General features: G+C 37.4%; 1 protein-coding gene across 1 annotated transcript in view; it reads left to right on the top strand.

Moving 5' to 3' along the window:
* Nucleotides 1-1,598: 1,598 nt before the first annotated feature.
* The window catches only part of POU6F2 (POU class 6 homeobox 2), a 311,703-nt gene continuing 295,310 nt past the window's right edge, over nucleotides 1,599-17,991 (top strand). The window contains exon 1 of the mRNA XM_026082027.1: nucleotides 1,599-1,703. Coding sequence (XP_025937812.1) covers nucleotides 1,599-1,703 — 105 coding nt within the window. The remainder of the gene's footprint in view (nucleotides 1,704-17,991) is intronic.

Raw genomic sequence — 17,991 nt, 5'->3', positions numbered from 1 at the left:
TCTGATTTTTGAAAGAGATACCAAGACTTCCCTTTTTAACTTTTTGCTTAGCAATTAAAAAAAATGCATTATAAAACCTGGAAGAATGCAAAGCAAAACTGATATTCCTTGCCCATCTGTACCCATCCACTCACCCATGCTCCATCACATCCTAACCATTCCTGGGTGTTGGGTCTTAAAATTATATTGTAAGAAATATTTCACCGGTAAGTGCTATGCCTAAAAATGGAATATTGCTAATATTCTCACATATATTTGGCTATCACATGCTAAGATCAATATTGTCAATAACTTTAAAAAAGAGATAACTTCAAAATACTGTCAGAAACTTATTTAAAATGGAAAGGGTGCATAATATTAAGCTCAGAGACTAGACTGCTTTTTTTCTGCACTTTCTCTTCTGACAGTCTCTGAAAGCCAGCTTGTTTGTAGTAGTAATATAAATGGAATTTCAGGTGGGCAGAAAGATGCACTAATATTTATACGAAGCTGTAATACTGCAAAAATAATATGGGCTGTTATTCTAATATATTGCTAGAAGTCTGTATTGATCTTCAAAGGGTTAAAATGCTACCGGCTTACATTAATGTCACCCTTCAGCAATCACTGGCCAATAATATATCAGCAATCAATGCTGTAGCATGTTGTTCACGACACAGTTTTTGGAGACAAGTGGCTGATATATTTTGACAAGAAGAAAAAATAGTCTTGGAAATTCTTGCAAATCTTAACTCAGAGGAGAAGATATATGAAAGAAACTGCTTCCATTAGAAAAAATGGTAATGTTTGCCATCATAAGTAACAACATTTTATGTCAGTTCAGTGGAGCAGTGAATGAACCAAAACTCTGTTAACCTTCAAAACTGAAAGGATTCTGTAAGTAGGATTTACATAGTCTGAATATTTTATATTTTGAGTGCTCATCACAGCTCGCATAAACTAATACTTAAATATACATTTCCAATAAGGAAAACATTTGACTTTTGATGGAGTAAAGCAATGACACACATTTTGAGTTATGAGTACAGATACAGGTTTCTCAGCCCCTCCTCCTTTCTTTCCTGTCAGTAATTTTCTTCTATCAAGTTCTCGTTATTTGTACATGTACAAAGAAGGCAACGCAAGACTGTTCACTTTGACAAAAGAAACTCAAAGAAAAAAAAATCAAGAACTCAAACAGCCATAAAGCAGAAGTACAAGAGGGGAAATAAAAAGCAGAGGCTGTGAGAGAACACAAAGGGTTAAAGTTCTGACCACTGTCTGCATATATAAAATTATCTCATCTTATCTGAAAAGTTTAGGTTCAAAAGAAAAGCCTTAGTTTAAAATACCTTTTAGGTTTATTAAATCTTTAGGCTGAAGATTACAGCAAGTGTTTTGTCTTTGGTGAGTAGCTGTTTGTCTCACTTTATTTACTTGGTATTGGGTATTTGTCAATGTCATTTCATATCTGCAGAAAATTCATACGTTATATGGAAGTATGTATGTGTGTGAGTGTGCTGAAGGTCACATGACTGTTTCATCCTATTTGGTGGAGCAGCTTGACTTTTTTTCCTTTGCTTTTGGTGATGGTTGTGAGTGCAGAAGTTGATTGACAGATGCATGCCAGAAACCCCCATTCTCCTTTTCAAAGACTACATATGATGGATTGCGATCTTTCAGCTCAGCAGGACACAGGGACCCTGCAAGCTGTAATTGGTCAGGTATGGAGTCAGCCATTTCTCAACTCCCCTTTTATTTTTTTTTCACAAGGGTCTAACCATATGATTCACATAATTCATATTTACAGTACCATCTTTCTATCTGTATCTTCAGCTACCAGCAAGTGTAGTAGTGAAAGTGAGAAAGGCAAAAGAGGCACAATAATCTGGCCAGGGAATCACTAGTTAAACCTAAAATACCATGCTTTTCTTCCAATAAACCCAGTTTATAATTTAGTCTGAGCTTTGCCAAAACAATCTGTTTATTAATTTACATTTGTATTTTGTTTAAATCTGCTGAAGTAGAAGAAGTGAAGAGTGAAAGTGTTGTGTTTGCTGGGGAGTTGCTTTCTATTTCTAATGCTGTTCATTATTTCTGTATTGACTGTATTCCTATACTACATGCTGTGGATTTTTCTTTTTCTTTCTTTCTTTCTTTCTTTCCTTCCTTCCTTCCTTCCTTCTTCCTTCCTTCCTTCCTTTCTTCCTTTCTTTCTTCTTCTTTTACTCCTAACCCAGATAATGTGTGATTGAGCTTGGTAAATGTAGTAGTCTTTGCTGCTGCAGAGGGGCAGCCTGCAAATTAAACACTGCCACAATCTGAAAGGTCCAGGTGGTCTGCTCGTGCTTCCTAATGCAATCCAGCACAACAGCTTTAATAAACAGCTCTATTTAGTTCTCCCTCCCTGTATCCAGGGAAGTGAACTGGTCTGGGGCTGCTGTGATGAAATGCCAGAAGAATATCTCTCAAAGGCCTCACAAGCTGATTTTTAGAGCTTTTCCGTTTTGTCGTCTTTGTCTTCCAAATGGGTCAGTGAGTCCTTCTCTTTCTGTTTTGTGATTTCTGATAAGCCTGTAGTTTTTATGTGTGTTTTAACTGTGCTGTTTTGAGCTTAGCTGGAAGAGAGAAGAATCATTGTCTTTTCATTTGCTTCAAATAATAACCTGAAGTGGGAAAAGAAATTAAATTATTTTGTCCTGTTGTACAGGGAGGGTTGTTTTCCTGTGTATGCAGTCGCAGTCGGAAAAGGGTGTCTGTTTTTCTAACAAAATTTTAAGTGCTCAACACTTTCTAATTAGCCACTGACTTGTAAATCAGTCTCTGGCAAAGGGTGTTTTTGAACTCTCAAAAGTTTGTGTTTTTTGCATATGTTTCCAGTGTAGTGAACGCATGCTGCTGAAGTGATGACACAGTATTTGTGTTCCCTATATGTTGATGTAATGGTGGAAAAATACACATCCTACACACTGTTTTCAACTAAATTATGGCAAAGCACAGAAGTCCCTCAAAGCACATGGTTTATTAATACCATCATACACAGTAATGCATTTCTAGGCAGAAAATGTCAGATATGTAATACCATGTTTACCACAGACTTTTATTTTTTTAAATATTTTAAAAATAGAAGATACATTTTTTTTATTAAAAATCCCCCAAACATTAACAGCTTTCTTTTAGGCAGTCTTATACCTAAAAAGTGGGGCATGTTTGCCAGTATTACATTGCATGAAAATATGTATTTTAGAGAGGGTTAATTACCTTTTTGTGTAAACTTGTTCAGTGTTAAAGAAATGTATTTAAAGATCTAAAGCAAATACAATATGTGATTTGAAAGCAAATACAACGGCAAGGTTTTGCACAAGTACAGTTGACAAAAAATGTACCCTTAAAGCTTGATAAATCTCAAAGCTTGTAATATCTCTTTAATGTAACTTTTTCTTTGGCATGTAAGAAATTATAAGTTAGCTATTTTATATTTAAGGCTTGTTAGGTCCATTAAAGTGTTTTTGATGATGGAAAGGGTATGAGTATGGTTTTTGTGTGTGTGGCATTCCGTATTTCATTAATTAAAATAAGTTCAGTGAATGTCTGGAAAAATGTTTATATTGTGTGTTATTGTATTTCATTTCCTAAAAATCAATAACAAGGGCATGCACTTCAAAGAAAAATACATTTAGCTATTTAAATTCTTTAGTTTTTTTAAGTCAGAATTTATGGATATTATTACTGTTCAACTTAATGTGTTAGGTGTTTCAAACATTTTTTAGTTGTATATGTGTGCATATGTAGATATTATATGCATAAATGTGCACATCCCAACATGTTCATAAACCCACAGAATTTTCAGGTATATTTTTTGTTTTGACTAATTTTCCTCTGTTTTGTCATTATTAGCTGTGTGTGAAGATGGAACAAAAAGTTAAAAAATATTAAACTTATTTATTTTTTGACTAAAAATTATATGCATTTTCTAGTTGTTGAATGAAGGAGTTACTTAAAACTTGGGAATCATAAAGCAATCACTATAATTAGCATACATTGCTGAAAATAGAAATACACTTTTTCTATGGGCTACAATACAGAGCTGATAACTCTTCTGAAAATAACTATCAAAAGTCGTACCCTGTGCCATAAAATCTTTCCCAACATTAAGTCTATATTAAGTACTGATAAATGATGAAGATTTGCATGTTCAGTACATGTATATTTTTAGAAGACACTTTCATTTCCTGACACTGCAGTTTTAGAAAAAGTTCTTAAGAGTTTTTGTTAACTATCAAACATCAAAAATCAAAAACTTTAAATAAATGTTTACCATTTAGCCTTTTTTATTTCCGAATTGTATTTTTCTCCGGCTGTGAGAACTAAATTTTGTTTTGACTAATCCTGCAGATGTAGCCTTAAATTCCATCCTGTTTGCTGCTAATGGACTGTGAACTTACCTAGTTAAAAATCCAAACTATACACGTATCTCTCTACTCAAATAGAGATCAGAAATGCTAGCAATTATTTGTAGTTCAAACACTAGTCTGTGTATGGCACAAAAGTAATAGCAGGAGCTTGCTGATTTAAGGGTGTTTTCAGTGCAAAGTACTTGTTCATCATTAAATGCATTTTCCACTTTTTAAATCTTGATTTCATCCCTCTCCAAAGTGTCAGTGTCCACAGTGGCTCCCACTGGTGATGGCAGCAGTAGACAGTGCTACAATACTAACCATCATCTAGTACCTGGGTGTACTGACTCCAAGGTGCAAAAGTGCTTGCCTAGCTTCCCTCTGGATTCTTCCTCCCCCAAGCAAGCAATTAAACAGCCAAGTACTCTGAAGAACAACCTCCTTGCCTGGCGTGTCAAGATCTAGAAGCTCATTGCTCATTGTGATTTTGATTCATAACTGGAGCGTTTGGTACGTAACCCCAATCCCTGTCAGCAATAGTCTGTAGCATCCTTCCTTGCACGCTGAACCACAATACCCATTATTATTCCTTCAATTGTATTTTGCTTCTACCCTTTTATACAAACAACTAGCTAGATTTTGTGCCATTCTCCCTGTACATCCTGAGCTGACCTAAATGAACAGCCAATTAGCTGCATCATCTAATTATTCTAATTATGCTGCAATTTTTTCTACCTTCTGTTTTTTCTATAATCTTTACTGCACCTTTTTCTTCTGTTTTTTTTCCCCTCTTTTTTTTTTCTGNTTTTTTTCCTTCAGACCTGAGCTTGTGAGTGACAGGTTAGTTCATCAGCATTACAGCCCTCCTGTTTTTGTCTCATCTCATGCAGACAGGTCACTGTGTCCAATCACCCTTCTGGCTGTGCTATCCTCAGGGGAACCAAGGCCAGCCTGCCATCTTGATCCACAGGCCTGAGGGCCTGGACTGGCTGCACATTTCTATGTTCGCTCGTTCTTGCAAATATAGTAAAACAGAAGGGGCTTAAATTAGATCTCTGTAAACTGAGAGGAGGCAAATTAGGTAAAATTCTTCTTCAAATAAGCAGGCATTTGTAGTTATTTTTATGTTTGAGTTCTCTTTCTACATATTAACCCTGTTTATTTTATAAATTTCAATGGTTTCCTACATGTGATCTCATCATCTAGCAAAAGCTATTTATGCAAGGGTAAACATGTACCCTTTTCCCAGAGAGAATTCTGCTCTGAAGACCAATATATGAGATGGATACACTGCTGCAGCCACTCTGGGTCTTTCTGTTCTGTTTTAGGGTTTGTTTGTTTGTTTGTTTGTTTGTTTGTTTTTCCCCCCATGTTTAATTATTATAGAGCAGAGGGGTAAATGTTTTGGAGAAGCCAAGTCATTTCTGTGACTCTGGTCACTTTTCAAAAGTTTGATCTCTTGGCTGTATTGTTTTGTAATGCAGATCAATACATATGCAGGAGTTTAATTTTTACTCAGTGAAGATCTGATCTATAATGTTAGTCTGTCTTGAGCAATCTTTGAGTGATTCCTCTTACAGTACTATAAAAGATCTTTTTCTCATGGAATACTCATTCCCATCTCTAATATACAGAGGTGCATGTAACATATACAAATTGAAAAGAACCATCTCATATTTAAGGCCTGCTTTGATAATTTAGGAATTTAGGAATTAAGCCCTTTTGTCTACAGTTTGGGACAAGTCCTGTTCTTTCTAGGAAGATTAGCCTCATCACAGTAAGCATGACTACTTGCATAAGGAAGGTCAGAGTATTTGTCCCCTTGTCTGCTTAGTGAATGACCAGCACAGATATTGCTGTTCTTTACAGTCGCCAGCAGTTGTTTTCTGCAGTTGGAGCAAGTGAGAGAGGGACTTATGGACAGGTACACGCTGAACATTGTTTTCAGTAGTAGAGAGACAACGTAAACAAGAATCGTGTTGAAAAACTTCAAAAACATATTTTTTAATATTTATGAACTAGCTGGTACTCTGATAATGAAGCATTCCATCTCCACAGAAACACACTGTTTTATATGCTCTCTAGCATAGTGTGTCCTTAAGAATTATTATTGTAAGGAGATGCAGGAATGTGGCTGTAATATTTTACAGTATAAATATTTGTTGTAGAGGAGTTTGGATCTTGTTAATTTAATATATGTAAATTCTTTGGTCCTAGGCCTGGATTCCTACAAAAGAATGTATTTCTCTGTTGACTTTTCTTTTTATAGTACAAAGGATGGATTTTTATCATTTTCTTTCATGCTTAAAAAGATTTTTCTTGTTTTCACACCAATATCAGCTTTTAATTGAAATCAGTCCTCTAAAAATATCTTTAGTCATTGTATCCTATTGCATTTTGATGTTCTTTTCCATTCTGTGCTACTCTGCTGTCTCATGTGTTAGTTGGTGGGTCAGGCCAATTACGGGGTCAAATCTTTAAAAAGCTGTGATTTACACTCTTTGTGTATTCACTATTATTCTAATTCCAAGAGAAAAATAATGCATGTGAGATGACCTTTAAATTTCTGGGCAAGCAGCACTCATCCAGTGATGTAGATTTTTATCTTTTGGCAGTGCATTTACATTCAAGTACCTCTGCTGTTTCCTAGATTCTGGCCTGATAAACTAAATACCAATCTGGGCCACTTCTGTATATACAGTACATGGAAGTGACTGTACTGATCCTCTTATCTTGCACTGACCTGTAGCTGTAACAAGACTTTTATTTTTCTCCTCTGATCTGGACTGCAAGTCAAATGGAAGAAAATAAAAGGACAATTGAAGACAAATTGTATACAGCATTTTCAACATTAGATGAGGGCATGGCAAAATATTTTTGTGTTTACAATTTACATCTCTCAGTGGCATTTGTTTGTGATGCTTCTTCTTACCCTGAAATTGTAAAACTGGCAGCAAGAATCTCAGATCCTTCAGTTCTGCTTATATGCATGATTATATCTCATTAAAGCTAACAGGACTTAAGCATGGGCTTAACAGTTAGTCAGTAGATCTCTTAAGCACATATGAGAGGTCTGTAGCTGCTATACCTTTACTTTCATGAGTAACACCTGCTGCTTCAAGGTTCATGCTACAATACTGAGCTCAACAGGACTCCTCACATGAATAACACTTTGCAGAATCTGGTCCAACTTGTCTATTGAATAACTGTCATTACTAATAAATATAGCAAAGTCTGGTTTAAATGCTAGTTAAATAATTGCAATGCAAACTCTTTTGTAATTAGAACTATTAGGATTAAAGAGAGTAATTCGAGACTCTTGAACCTTTTTATTTTTCAAGGATGTCAGGGCTACAGGTAAATGGACTGTAGCTTCAGGGTTTTTGTTTTATCGTTGGATTTGAAACCTCTGTGATATGTAGGACTATTTCTTCAAAAGGGAGAGATTAGTTGTTGATATTTGCTACAGATTCTCTGTTGACTGGTAGTGCTGTTCCATAGGAGAGTTTTATCTAACTGTTAGATCAAAAGAAAATTTTGAAGATCAAGAGAACGTTCTAAATTCCTAGCCATTCTGAAAAGTAGCAGTGGGAGAAAGCCTAAAAAAGGCAACCCTAAAAGCTTTATTCCAAGTCATCCTTACATGATCAATGGTATAAACAAAATTTTCACAAGCAGTTTAGATTTTGTAGTTACTAAGATAATAAGCGTGCTATTTCTATTAAAGAGCAGTACACTTTGTATATGTCATACTACATTATACCCAAACTAGGTCCAACAAGTTCTTATGCATAGTCTTGCTTTCACTCACATGAGTAACAGCCATTGATGCCATTGGCACTGATATGTATACTTAAAGTTAAGTGTTTCAAGGAAGGGAACCTTGAAACCTGATCTTCCTCTCAGGTGCAGTTGCACTGTTGTCCCATACCTTTTGCTCATGTGAGTGAGGATTTACAGGATAGGAAAATGATACATGCCCTTGTCAAAACATAGATGGGTTTTCTTGTACCACCTAATTGTAAAAGAAAACCAGTAATTTGATAAGCAACTCTGCACAATCTTACTTGTGTAATTCTTGATCCTGTGATTTTTCTGGTGTTACCTAAACTACTTGCTAAATATGATTTTTTTTTTTTTAATTGATAACTCTTTGCAGGATGAGGCTCTAAATGAGAAGTAACCCCCAGACAGAGAATGACATTGCAAAGAGAAACAGGTCCTTAAGCAAAAGAAAAGAAAATGTTAGAAAGGAGCCTCCAGTCACTGATTCCATCAAGTAATTTAGGGATCTCAGACTCATGTGTTTAGAAGACACAAGAGCTTTGTTCATGTTTCATGTGCAATGGAGTAAGGAGGAGTTTTACTGGCATAAAAAGCCTGATTTAAAAAAAATGGAGGATTTAGCCCATTTCTGGAAGCCATCTTCTGAAAAACATCACAGCAAAGACTAAGACTAAAGCAACTATATTCCCGATCAACACATTTCGTATCCTGATCTCCAACCTCTGACTTAAAATCACATTGTCTCCCATCAATGGCAAACTAGCATCAGCTTCCACTTATTCATAGTATAACACAGGTGATTCAGGGCTACCTTTTGTGTTTAATTGATAACATTAGAGAATTGTGCCTGATTATTACCAAATCCAGCTTTGAAAATTAAAAAAAAAAGGGGGGGTTGAAGCTGCAAATAGCACTGCTAAAGTTTAAGGCAGATGGTTTTAAGATACTGTCATGACTGCTGCAGTTGTTGACAGTGGAGACAGATGCTGCAAAGTCCTGAATGTTTTCAGAATCCTGGATTTCCCACCAGATTTGTTAGGTGGGATTCTGTTCCAGCAAGACCTGAATGTTTTCAGTTTCCTTTGAAGGCAGGATCAGGCCCTAAAGCTCCTAAGGGGAAATCTTTCATTTCATGTTTTGTTCTGCTCAGACATTGCTAATGAAGGAAAAACTGAAAGGTTTCTTGTGAAAATAAAATTGTTAATGTTTAAAGTGAAAGAAAATCCTCTTGAATAAAGGAGATGTATGCTGCTCTGGGAAATAAACAGCTATTACAAGATTCTTTGCCATAAGTCTTACCTTCTCTTCACTATGCTCATCCCTTTCTGTGTACAAAACGTGCTTCACATTCTTCAAATGGATTATACAAAGCAGAAATAATATCTGCAAACAAGAAGCTCTCAGTCTTTTTGGAGGAAAGGTTGAAAGTTGTGGCAAATGTAAAAGTGGCTTCTAATGTGGAAGAATGAAGCAGAGAACATCAAACTCATTTCACTTAGTGTCATTCATGATGATTTATCATTATAGTCAGGGCAAACTGTGGTCTCAGAGCTGAAACAATTTTGTCCATTAAGAGGAAAAAAACAGCGCCAAAAACCAGAATGTTCCAGCTTGGTTCTTATATGCTTAGGGTTGCAATATTGAATTCAGATTTGGGGAAACTTAATCTTGCAGCCAAGTTTGACAAGATGCTGGTTGAACAGTAGGCAGAAGTGATGATTGGTGGGGTGTAATGCCCATGGTCAGAAATGAAGAAAGATAGAGGGTTTTTCGAGAAGTTTGGGTGCAGTATTCACCACCTGCTCCAGCTTCTCACCAAAATAGGCAAGGAAATCTCTGTGTGTGCCTTTCAGTGTGCAAAGTTCACAATCTCAAAGCCTGGCAGAAGACAGACTGGAGTACTCTTTAAAACAGCATGTGAGCATTTGTAATGGCTCTGAACACAGTTATCTTTTTGTTTGTTTCAGCGCTGTTGCTAATTTGAAGGCTGATCATAAAACCATTTAAGCATATTAACTAGTATCCCCACAAACTTAGCAGGGCAGCTCGCATGAGCATCATGTTGTGCATAAGACTATGTGACGCTAAAGGCTTGGACCTCACCTGGCCTCAGTGGAATTCAGACATGTACAGCAAAGAAAATAAGCTAGTTCTCCAGCTCCGCTAAATTAACACTAGGGGGTAGAAGTCTGTGTATGTAGGTGAAAACCTAGAGGCTGTATCTGAAATGTCAGAGGGATGAGCAACTGACTCATTGATAGGTGTTCTGAAAATAAGACCTGGGTTTTGAATAGTCAAACAAAAGAAGGGCTGAAGACCAGAGCTTCTTCCCTGCATGTATAGGCTTTGGTTTATTATTAAACTCATGCTGGATTCTTAGCAACAGGATAAATTGAGGGTTGCCCCCTAACTAGTGAATTAGAATGACTCTGTAATGAATTTTAACCTGAGAGGCACTGCGGATATTCAGCAAACCTTTGTTCTGTTCCGTTCGTGTCCTGATACTGCGCCCATCACCATAGTTATTAGATCTCAAAGATTACATTCTTTGATCTAGTGCTTTCTAAATCCTTAAACCACAGTTTATTTATTTAAAAGGTTATATCCAGCATTGCATTGGATTGTAAAGTACCCTTTGACTCCTTCATGAAGGACATAGTAGAAACACATGCTGTTGAGGAGTATTTCCTTCTGTCCATGAAGCACCACAGTATTTTATTGAATTAAGAACTGCACAGGGATCGGTGCTTTTAATCTGGCCAGAGCATTGAGAATTTTTTTACCTCCTTGGGATTGTGATGAATTTAGTGAAATTTCAGCTACTCGCTATATTTTTAAAAACCTGCAAAGTAGCCTCATATTTCCCTAACAAAGAAAATAAAAGCACACTATACCTTGAACAGATGTTAAAAATCTCAACTCTATGGAACTAAATAGAGTTACATTTGGGTAAACATGATCAACAGCAGCTTTTAAGCTTGTTGCATCAAATTGAGAAGCCTATATTGAGCAAATTTTCCAGTGTTGTCTACAATGCTTGATTAATTATGAATTTCACAATGTGACTCCCAAGCAAACCAGCAAGAAGGTGCAGAAAACAAAAGAGGACACTGAAATTGAGCCCAGTGTGCTCCATTCCCTGACTGATATTAATTATACTGGATTCAAACTAGTCTCTTTTTTTTTCCAGTCAGTCCTGCAAGGAAAATTGTAAAACTTCTCATGTCATTTCCATTAATTCTGTAGTAACCAAGACTGAAATTGGCACCTGAAAAGAGAAATCTTATTAAACATAGCTATTATTGTTTCATTTTTAATGTTTATGTTTGGTTATTTTTCTTTTCTGAGAAGCTTAGCCCCTGGAGATGGTAGCCTGATTTTACTTTATACTGAGACCTCTTCATACCATCTGGCAGTACAAAACAGCTGTAAAGTGGGTGTAAGAGTCATTTATTTATGTGTACTTCAAAGCTCTTTTATATTTCCAGAATGGTAGAAAATCACTATAGTGTAAATGGGAATCAGGCCCAAATGGCTTCAGATGGAAATGGAAAAGGAATAGGCAGAAATCAGACTGTGAGGAGAGGAAGTAGAACTAAGCCTTATTTAGCTACAAATAGGTGTTCATTAACATCCATTCTGACCAGCTGAACTGATAAAAGAAAAGGTGAAAAGGCCAGATCCTGTCTTACCTACCACCATCTGTACCTCTGAAAGGGAGGGAAGTGAGCACCAGTCAAACTATACTATCCAGTATCTGACAACACAACCAAAACAAAATAAAGACTGCTTTCTCAATCAATCAAGTGCATTATGGTTTAAAAGGAGTTTGCTTCTGAGCTACCCGCTTAACAGAACAAAAGGCTTAATCTATTTCTCTCCCCTTTTTTTTTAACCCCATGGGCTGCAGTGTTGTTTGCTGCAATATGTGACAAAGATTTATGTTTCCAGTGGATTATTCAGTTAGTACACCTGGATTAGTGAAAAAGAAAACAAATGAAATTCATAGGAATTAATGTCAGTTAAATTCCCTCTTTCTAGACTTTATATTGTCAGACCAATTCTTCAACTCCCAGTCAAAGGGTGAATAAAAACTGCAAACAAAGATAGAAGAATCAAAACAAAGAATGACAGTTCTGTTAATTGGAAACATTTTAAAATTCAGGCAGGCACGGGAAAAATATTAAAATACCAATTTGGGGGATAACCTAAGGGTTTTCACTGAAATTCTGAGCAGCTTCCTACTCCATTTTCTTTTATAACCCCTTTTCCAACAGGCACGTAGGAGGCTTAAGGGATTCTGCGAGGGTTATTAGGTATTTCTCACTCTGCTTCCCCATTTTGTGAGAGCCCAAGGGAAAAATATTGGCAGGGCTGGTAGCGCCTTCTCATATTAAAGTAGCCCAGTATTTCCCATCTTAAGACACTTTTTGTTGCTGCTGCTTGCATTTCCACCTAGTTGGCTACCACATACTGAATATTTTTGAAGACAATTTCAGCCAAAATACTTCAGCTGTTTCCAAGGAGGCTAGAGAAATATGAAATAGTTTTGCCCATTTTAAAGACACCCCATATTAAGAGCAACCTCTTGAATTTGTTGAGCAGCAGGAAGACTGTGTCTGAGATGTCTCTCTTGGTATCTTGTGACAATCCACCAATGTCTGATTATGTTCCAAGCCTTTGAAAAATGTAGTTGGCTCATGTTCACTTGATAACTCTAAACAGCTAAATACCCTGAAGATTCACGGAGAAAGGGTGTGAAAGAACCTCAGAAAGTCATCTGCAGGATCACCTTATCTGAGTCGCATCTGACAGGTATTTGCCTAAGTGCTTCCTGAAAAACTCGAGCAATACAGATTCCACAATATCTTCATGCAAATCATTCTGTGTTTAATTATCTCTACCCTAGGGCATACTGCTAGAAACTTTTCTTAATGGCAAAAAGAATCTTTCTTGCTCCAAGTTAAGCCCATTACTACTTCTGTGAGAGGCATGGAGATCAGATTATTTCTGTTCCCTTTGAAAGCCTGTCTTCTAACTTGGCCTGTCCTGAAAAATGGCAGAGGTGGCAACAGGGACCTTCACTCTTCTGTGCACTCAGTGACCAGCCTCTGAGTGAGACAGAGGAGGCAGAAGCATGATTGAAATGAAGATGAGACAAGAGCACAGAAGGATGCAGGTATAGATTGAAACAAGGAACCTACAAGTAGTCAACCAGGACTAGAGACTGGTGAGGGAAGGCAAGGAAAAGTAGGAGCATAAGGGAAGACTGGGACCAGTTATGCAATAGGGGTTGGGTGCTGGGAAGACAGTAAGGAAGTGGACTGGCCCCATGACTGTGCATAAGCTGAGACCAGAGGAGCAGCAGAGAGGAGACTGGATCTGTCTAGAGTTGAAGACTGAAACTGAGAACCTGTGGGGCAGGAGAAAGGAAATGAGTAGGAAACAGCCAGCATGCTGAGAATGGCTCTCACGTGCAGGGGGGGAAAATGACTTTGGAGGAGGTGTATGAAACTTGCTGGCTGAGATTGAGAGTGGACAGGAGGTACTGGGTTTGGCTGTACAAAACTGGGTCTGGGGCAAGGAAGAGCTAGGACTGTGGCAGGGACAGGTTACAGAAGGAGGTTGTGTTTGTGGGGATGGGGGGAGAGGCTGTGTCACACAAAAGAACATATAAGAGYGTGAAAAGGAGCTCAATATTCCTGAGTCTTATAATTCTCTCCCCGTTCAGAAATTTCTGCTGGCAAATCCCACTGGCAAAGTGTCTCAAGTTTCCTTTAAAAAATGCTAGAAAGCCACACATGCAAAATGTGAAGAATATTATTTGCACTGTAAAGTCACACAGTTCAAATGAAATATTTGTACAGTCATAATTTGTTTTCCTTGTAAATATGTACAATAATAGACTCTTTAATTATATAAACAACTACATATTCCTCACAGATGAGGCTCCTTTAGAATGACCTCTATACTTCCACACTGTTTACATAATAGTATTTGACAATGTAGATTTTACGATACTTCTTTCTGAATATTATATCTGATATATAAAGGTTTTTGGCTCCCTGGAAGTTGCAGGAAGTTAAAAAAAAAAAAATCTAGGCCAAATTTCAGTCTTATTCCATCTAAAAGGTTTTGGGTTGGTGGGGTTTTTTTGATTTGAATGGTTTTTAAACATCAAAAAGTTAAAAGGAATTTTAAAGAAAAAGTAACTTTGAATTAAGCGATTGGGTTGGACTAGATGATCTCCAGAGGTCCCTTCCAGTCTCAACCATTCTGTGATTCTGTAACTGTTCTACTTGCAAAATGCCAAACTGGACTTTTTTGCTCTTTATATGAACAGTAGGATTAAAGGTTCTAACATAGCTGAATTTTCATTTTGACTGAAAAATTTTATGCAGATCTTACCATTACTACTTCCAACTGGCAGAACTTATCAACTTCACCAGTAGTTTTGCTAGAGCAGTGATTGAGATCCAGATTGTTGTGTGTGTATAGACACTGGTTTTGTGTAAGATAGATAGACTCATGAAGCCCCCTAAATTTGTGATAATCAGTTCTTAATTCTCCACAGTTTCAATTAGGTATTTACAGTGCTGCAAAATGGAAGCACTGCAGAGCCAAGTGCTTTCTCACTTCAACTGTCTAATGCAGTTCCTTTCCTGCAAAGTAAAAGCTTCAGGTTACTACAGAGAAACAACATTGGATTATCATTTGAACAGATATAATTGCTACTTTCAGCAGCTCTAAGCCACTTTAATTCCTATACTGTACCAATTTCATCTCTGATGGGAGGGGATAATTTTCTGAAACTTATTTAGCTTTTCTTCAGCATTATTTACAATTGGAACTATAATCTAATGCATGATTTAGTAAGAGCATGCCATCATACTRAAGAAAAAAGGGGAATGGGTAGCTAGTATGTACCACTTTTGCAGGGCAGGGTGATGCAAAGCGAAAGAAATAATTGTCAACAAGGGGATGTAAAAAAGACAGGATTACAAGCAGGGGGGAGATGCAGGGTGGAAGGAGGACGTAGCAGCTAGAGAAAAGGTATTTTGATAAGGTTGAACGTTTTAGAGGGTTATTTTTTATTAGGTTGGTTACAGTTTTATATATTGAATTAGTGGTTATAAGGACTCACAAAGGTTGAAAGTTTAGGACTAGAAGCCAAGATTAGGTTGTGGTAGAGAGCTGTGTGAAACAATAGCAGATACGGAAAGACTGAGGATAATAAAAATACCTCCATGTTACAGCCTTTCTCTTCACCTTTATCTGTTCATCATCTGTTTAGAACGTAAGTTCAAGGGCCTGCCTTAGCAAGTGTCAGCAAAGCACACTTGTGGTAGTGGTGTAGTATATCAGGTATACTAACTGAGAGACAGGTGTAAAACCAAGGCTTGATCCCATCATCTTCCTGTTCTTTACCAACATTTTGCAAAACTTTTAGCTGTTACCACTATTAAATGTTAATCTCTTGAGTTCCACTTTTCTCCTTTAACTGAAGGTAGATTGGCATAGGAGTTAGTGTGGTGGCAAATTGGGGACTATGATGTTTCAGATAAAGGTTACAAAATCATGAACAAGTCTATAAAGCTATCCTTAAAACTGACTTGCTTCCAAAGTTTTTCTGTTAGAAAAGACATAGCTGGCTGTGCTAATGATGTGATTTAATGATTCTTTTGGAATTGCTATGTAAAGGACACTTTGTTTTTTGGTCGGTATCCTTCTGCTTTGGATCAGCTTCTGCTTGGTAAAGCCATGTTGGGTATTCTCTGCATCTAGGGCTGTGTTTAGCATGACACCAAGTGAGGCTGGGAGATTGAATTATGTATTTTAGCCCCTCTGTTTATGCTTCCATCCAGCAGGGGTCTCCACTCCAGGCCAGGGAAAGAGAAGAAAAAGCTTTTACTGTTTGATTGGCTATCTGAAATTTTACTAAAAAATAATACATGAATTTTTGTTTTCACAAATGACCATGAAGTTGATTGGTAAGAACAGGTTTACCCTAGAAGCTCATGAGTGTATCTGGGGCATGTACTTTATGCTGTAGTCCCACATCTGTACTCCTGTGCTCAGAGATAGCCACCACTGGCATCAGAGGTAGTAACTACCAGATATATAGAGTCAGAACTCAGTCCTTTAGCTCACAGATGGAGTATGTAAGAAGAAGAGTAATTGCAATAGTATCATGTAGTATAGTGGGGAACGAGGCCCAAAAGATAAGGCAAATTTTCTAATGAAGGTTACTGTTTTCCTGTTGGTGTTTCAATTCTGGAAATCTGCAAACCCACTGTAAATTGCTTTCTGTGTAGTGATGTCACCATTTTTAAATCTTATAATACAAAATTTTAGACTTGGAGTTTTAAGTGTAGTATTTAATCCTACAACTTCTTGATGATGAGTAAACTTATTCATTTGTATAATCCTTTTTAAACTTATATGTTTAGCAGGTACAAACTAACTTGGAAAATCCTAATCACATTTACATTAGTGGTGGTGGAAATAAGGAGTATCTTTATATAGTGAGTGTCAAGGAGCAGGAGCAGCAGCTAACCACGAGGGGCTGGGAAGATCCCAGGTGAGGCCAGTCAGGGCAATTAAGGCCTTTTAGAGCACTCAGGGCCCTACCACAGGGGAAGGGTCAGTCACAAGACTAGCCTCTAAGTCACAGTTCTGTCCTACAAAGGGAAAATTGGGTGGATTAAATTAGGGTTTGTTGTATGACACAGAGCCTCTGAGCTTTTATGACTGAAAACTTGCTTCCCAGTGAGCCTGTATTTAAGACCAATTTTTTTTTCCACGAGAAAAGTCCATATGGTGTGAAGAAAGGCAGAGGGAGAAAGGAGGTATGTAAATGTTCTCTGGGTGCAAGTACCCTCAGTGGTGAACTTACTTGCTGTGTGGGAGACCATGGTATCTTATTCTGGGCTTTGCTGTCTTCATCTGCCCTCTTGACACTGCTGAATGACTGATATTGGACAGACAAGATGGCATGGGGCCCAGCTAAGAGAGTACTGAGGCTGCTGCCCAAGCAAATGGGAGCTGGAGGCAAAGCAACCACAAATTTGGTTTTAATGCTGTGTCTTGTGAGTGCTCTGGCTTTCAGCTGCGCTTGGCACTGCCTAGCTTGAAGAAATAAAAACATGGCTGCACTGATAGACACTGTTTTGTGTTTCCCTGGGCTGCTATTAATATTGTTGGATTATGGGATACCTTCTAGCACACATGAAACTTCTGGCAAAGGTCCTGTTGATTGTAATAGGATCAGGATTTGCTCTGTATGTTCATTTAAAATCTTATGATAGAATTGCTTAAAAATTGGATGAGAATAACAGAAGGGAGGCTGCTGAATTTCACACACAAGTTTCCATCTTGTAATAACCAGTCCARTGCTAGGGCCTAGGTCTTAAAAGGGTGCTCAGGTAGGTGCAGGAATCCACTTATCTAGAGAACGTTCTAGGAGCTGCCAGGAAGCTACAAGTAATAATGAGAAATTAGAGAAAGAACTTATTCTGCAAAGCCTTCCAAAACTTTATAATTATTTAGTGACCTGCTATACTTGGTTTGGTGTGTCTGTCTGCTAATTGAGGTGAACAGTGACTGATGAATCTTTTTACTGATCTCAAATATGAAGTAATGATTGGAGCTTTTTGCAATACACTTCAAAGTTGAAAGGCAGCAAGAGGATTAAGCATGATTACAGCACTACTGAATTTTAACTTTGAGATAAGACTCTCTGTACTATATGCACAGAGAATGCTAGACAGTGTGATAGTTGCATTCGTCTGTGTTATATTTGGTGGAGAGGGGGAGTTACCTGCTTGTG

The sequence above is a fragment of the Apteryx rowi genome, unplaced genomic scaffold (assembly GCF_003343035.1).
Source record: "Apteryx rowi isolate R43461 unplaced genomic scaffold, aptRow1 scaffold_565, whole genome shotgun sequence".
Taxonomy (NCBI): domain Eukaryota; kingdom Metazoa; phylum Chordata; class Aves; order Apterygiformes; family Apterygidae; genus Apteryx; species Apteryx rowi.
Note: the sequence above shows the minus strand (reverse complement) of the source record. Positions and strands in the feature narration are given on the sequence as shown.